The 4821-nt window shown below is 50.7% G+C and overlaps 1 protein-coding gene across 1 annotated transcript; it reads right to left on the bottom strand.

The window, feature by feature from the left end:
• Positions 1–1718: 1718 nt before the first annotated feature.
• Positions 1719–4061, bottom strand: LOC132702285 (uncharacterized). Its single transcript, XM_060670830.1, has 2 exons — positions 3972–4061; positions 1719–3678 (listed from the first exon to the last, which is right to left on the bottom strand). The coding sequence occupies exon 2, from the start codon at positions 3624–3626 to the stop codon at positions 1824–1826; it is 1803 nt and encodes a 600-aa protein (XP_060526813.1). The 5' UTR covers positions 3627–3678; positions 3972–4061; the 3' UTR covers positions 1719–1823.
• Positions 4062–4821: the final 760 nt, after the last annotated feature.

Below are 4821 nucleotides of genomic sequence, written 5' to 3'. Positions count from 1 at the left end.
CGAGTTGTTGCTAATGTTGCTTTGTTGGAACCAATTAGAAGGTCGCTGTGGATATTGCGAAAAATTTGGTTTGACATGCTGATGCGTACTTCTACATTGATTTGAAGTATGGCCAATTTTATTACACCAAGTGCATTTGGGTTGCTGAAGAGGGGTTCGAATATTCGCAGAATGCGATTTAGGAGAATTTAATTTGACAGATTTTTGATTTTCAAAATATGAGAGTTGGAGTTCTCGACGAATTCTTGCTTGGGCTTCTAAAAGTGAAGTGGGATTACTAGCACGAATGAGTTGACCTAATCTAGGTTCTAAACCTGTAAGAAGTGTATTAAGGGTCATAGTCTCAATTAAAGATATCTGAGCATCCTTTTGCTCTTTGGATCCTAATGTGGTGGATTTTTGAACACATGAATGCATTTTCGCATTTAGGACTTGAAGACGATTGAAAAATGTTAATGATGAGTCATTGGGCAATTGTTTAAGACGTTGAAGGTCATGAATTAGGGAAGGTAAATCTCTAGAATCACCAAAGTGTAGAGTTAATAGTTTCTTTATTTCTAGATATGAATCAGGATTCCTAGAATTAATTAATTGAGCTGATTTACCGCGGAGCTTATTTTTAATGTGAATCACTAAAAGAATTTTTTGTTGCGTTGTTGCCATATTATAAGCACAATCACACGCGTTTATAAAATTTCCTAAAAAGATTTGGTCTCCCTCAAATTCAGGTACGATACAGAAAATTTCCGAAAGTTTATATGGTTCAACTTCCAGCATTGTACTAGGTTCGTCTGATTGAGTTGCCATTATTTTAGGTTTAAGAAAAAGCAAATAAATTTATAAGAAGTTCAAACACAATTATTTTTTGTTTTAAATATTGCCAAGTTAAACTTGGAGACTAAAATTTAATCAAAATAATTATCGCGGAACGATTCTACGTTGGGAAATTCAATAAATAGGTAATTTTCAACCTTGGGTAATCGAACGTAATAAATTCAACAATGTTGCAAATTAAAAATAAATTATTCGTAACGATTCTTAACACTTACAGTACTATTTTCATTGCTGCCTTTCGAGACGGTTGATGGGTTTATCCTTGTTCCGGTACGATGGGCTGTTTTCGTTGTTCCCTAGATTTAGGGGTCGGAATCTGCCGCTACTAGTTAGAATACTCGTGTTCTAGCAACGTGAACAGATCCTACTCCGAATTCTTGCCTCTCGAAACGGTGATGGAAGGTTCCTTGTTCCGGCACGACTGGGCTGCGATGGTTCTTCTTTCCGTCTAAGGGATTGGAATCCGCCGTCACTAGTTAGAATACTCGTGTTCTAGCAACGTGAACAGATCCTACCGACTGCGCCAATTTTTATATTTCACTTTTCAAAAATAACTTTTAAAAAAATATATTTATTAACTTTAAATTAAAATAAAAATCAAAATGAAATTGGACGTAATAACCTCGTGACGAGAGAATGTTATTAGACCGTTAAAATACAAGTAAAAATGGACATAATAACCTCGTGCTGAGAGAATGTTATCAGACCGTTAAAATCAAACTAAAAATGGACATAATAACCTCGTGATGAGAGAATGTTATCAGACAACGTTTTACAATAGAAATTAGTATTTATAATAAATTTATGCTGACGTTGACGGGGTCGACGGCTGCGGATGTTGCGACATATCGTTGACACGACGTTTTCGCAATCGTTGCACTCTGGCAGGTCGGTGGCATTGGTATTGGTATTGGTATTAAAGGGGGGCGCCCTCGCGGGCGTCCAAGCACTTAGGCCACCAGATGGGCCCGTTGTGCCCCCAGGCCGCTCTAGAGGGCGTCCAGAATGCCGCCCCTCCTGTAGAAGGTCAGCAACTCCTTTAGCCCAATACCGTGCACTGAGTCCGGATCGATCAGGGCCGTTCCGAAGACTCCCAATCTTGCCCATGTCAAGGCAGGGCACTCGGTGAGCAGATGATACGGGGTCTCCTCCCCTTCCATGCACCACCTACACTCCGGGTCGTCTCCAATGCCTAGCAAGCAGAGATGCCTCCTAAGCCTGCAATGTCCTGTGTAGGCCCCTGTTAGTGCTCTACACTCCCTCCTGGTCAGTCTAAGCAGCTCCCTGGTCCGAGGAAGGGCGGGCCCATCCATCATAAGCCTCGCCTGCCTCATTCCTGGAGCAACTCTCCAGCCCCCCGCGGCCCGGTCTCTTGCCCAGGCTTCGAGAGCTCCCCGCCTCACACACGGGGCGATCCCCAAGCGGGGCTCTGGCCCTATATGCCTATGCGAGGAGCCCTCCCTGGCTAAGGCGTCCGCTGCCTCATTGCCCCGGACACCGGTGTGACCCGGAACCCAGACCAACGTGACCTTTCTCTCCTCAGCCACCCTCCTCAGTACCCCTTTGCACTCCTTTATCAACAAGGAGCGCGTACGCACTGACTTCAGCGCCATGAGTGCAGCCCTACTATCCGAGCAGAAGAAGACTCTCCTGCTTCCGTAGTTGAGCCGAAGCACCTCTCTGGCCGCCATCAATAAAGCGAAAATTTCCGCCTGAAACACAGTGCAGTACTGACCCAGAGGGACCGACAAGCTTGATCCCGTTGTCTCGCAGTACGCTCCAGCTCCGGCCAGATCTCCCATTCTGGACCCGTCCGTGTACCAGACAAGTCCATCCCAGGAGCCGACTCTGCCCTCTCTCCAATCTTCCCTTGATGGAAAGAGAAAGGTCAATTTATCAAAGAAGGTCATCTCGGGGATCATGACGTCACTCGGCATGCCCATGACCCCGCGATCCCCGCGACAGCCCTCTAAAATGTCGTACGGACCCCGATTGAGGGTTCCCTCCCTCCAGAGCCCGCAGCTCGCCAGCCTCACAGCTGTCCTGGCCGCCTCCATCTGCACCCGATCCGCCAGAGAGGGCAGCCCCACCAGAGCCTCCAGGGCCCTCGTGGGCGCCGTTCTCATGGCGCCCGTTATGCAGAGGCAAGCCAATCTCTGCAGTCTGTCAAGAACTAGCCTTGCTCCCGCTCTTTTGGTCCCCGGCCACCATGCCACTGCCCCATGCGTGAGCATAGGCACCACCATGGTACCGTAGATCCACTGCATGATCTTCGGCCCCAGGCCCCAAGTGCCCCCTACCGCTCTCCGGCACGCCCACAGAGCTCCAAAGGCCGACCTGGTCCTTGATCTTATATGTTCCTGGAAGGTCAACTTAGAGTCCAACCATACGCCCAAGTACTTGACACTTCCGCTTGCAGAAAGAGGCACCCCATCCATCGAAATGTTGAGGTTGCACTCCATCTTCCTTTTCCTAGTGAAGATTACCATCTCCACCTTGCTAGGATTGACAGCCAACTTGCTGTCCAGGCACCATTGTGAGAATCTTGCCAATGCCCCGTTCAGGAGCCCCTGCATCCTCCTCACGTCCGTCCCCTGCGTCATTATCACAAGGTCGTCTGCATATGCCTGAGCATAGACCCCGTGTTCTTCCCTCAGAATATGCAATATCTCGTTCACCACCAGGCACCACAGGAACGGGGACAAGACCCCGCCCTGTGGACAACCCCGTGATGAACCGATGGAGACCTGCTCCCCACCCAGTCTTGCCTCGACCCTCCTGTCGGTTAGCATGGAGCGGATCCACCTTACAATGGCCGTCCCCACTCCAGTACTCTCCACCGCCCTGCAGATCGAGTACAGGGCCGTGTTATTGAAAGCCCCTTCGATGTCAGCGAACACGCACACCGACAGCCGTCCCGAGCCCATACCCTCCTCCAACCTGGAAGTCAGATGGTGAAGAGCTGAGCCCACAGACCCGCCACTTCGGTACGCATGCTGAGCTGGCTCTAAAGGGGCCTCCAGCTCCACCCAGTCCCTCAGATACCGGTCCACCAGCCTCTCCAGAGTCTTCATAATGAAGCTGGTGAGGCAAACAGGCCGGTATGACTTCGGGTCTGTGTAGTCACTCTTCCCTACCTTGGGAATGAACACTACCCTGCTGTGTCTCCACAGCTCGGGCACGTACCCCCTCGCAATGGAGGCCCTGAACAGGTCCATCAGCGGGCTGGTCAGGAGACCTCCGTCCCTTTGCAGCAGAGCCGGAAAAACTCCATCCCCGCCCGCCGACTTGAAGGGGCCAAAGCTGTCAATAGCCCACCTCAGCCTACTATGGGTAACCACCCTCCTTGCCGTGGCGTAGTCGCCTCCAAGACGACCCCCGGCTTCAATATTCCCCCCTGTGTCCGGATCAGCGGACCCTGGGAAGTGCGTGTTCAGCAGCTGTTGTAGTGTGTCCGCTGGTCCCGTTGTGTAGCCACCGCCGGTCCTGCGGACCACCCCCAGTCTTCCCGCAGGGTCACTTCTGAGTACCCTAAGGAGCCTAGCCGCGTCCGGGGTATTCATTACTCCGTCGCAGTAGCCCCTCCAGGCCCTCCTCTGTGATGCTCGTAGTTCTTTTTTGTACTGTCTGCGGACCTCCCTATAGAGATCCCAGTCCGCACCTTGGCTGCCGCTCCTCGCTGTATTGAACAGCCTCCGCACTTTCCTCCTGAGACGCTCCAGGGAAGAGCTCCACCAAGGAGTCCTTCCCGCCCTATGCTCCTCTGTCTCAGGGCAACTATTCTCGAACGCCCGCATCATAGCGGAGCTGACTCGGTCGGCGGCCTCGTCAATCTCCTCCATTGTGCGGTGTTTCCTTGGTAAGCCCCCTAGGCGCCAAGCAAGTTCCTCTCTATAGAGTTCCCAGTTTGTTGCCCGGGGGTTCCTAAATCTAATGGGTTCCCGAACACCCATCTCCAACCCAAAGGATCTATGGTCCGACATAGAG

Source organism: Cylas formicarius, unplaced genomic scaffold (genome assembly GCF_029955315.1).
Source record: "Cylas formicarius isolate icCylForm1 unplaced genomic scaffold, icCylForm1.1 PGA_scaffold_10__41_contigs__length_53128322, whole genome shotgun sequence".
Classification (NCBI taxonomy): domain Eukaryota; kingdom Metazoa; phylum Arthropoda; class Insecta; order Coleoptera; family Brentidae; genus Cylas; species Cylas formicarius.
Note: the sequence above shows the minus strand (reverse complement) of the source record. Positions and strands in the feature narration are given on the sequence as shown.

Bases quoted from the DNA above. Each gene is read 5' to 3' on its own strand.
- LOC132702285 (XM_060670830.1), bottom strand. From the start codon at position 3,626: ATGCTAACCGACAGGAGGGTCGAGGCAAGACTGGGTGGGGAGCAGGTC.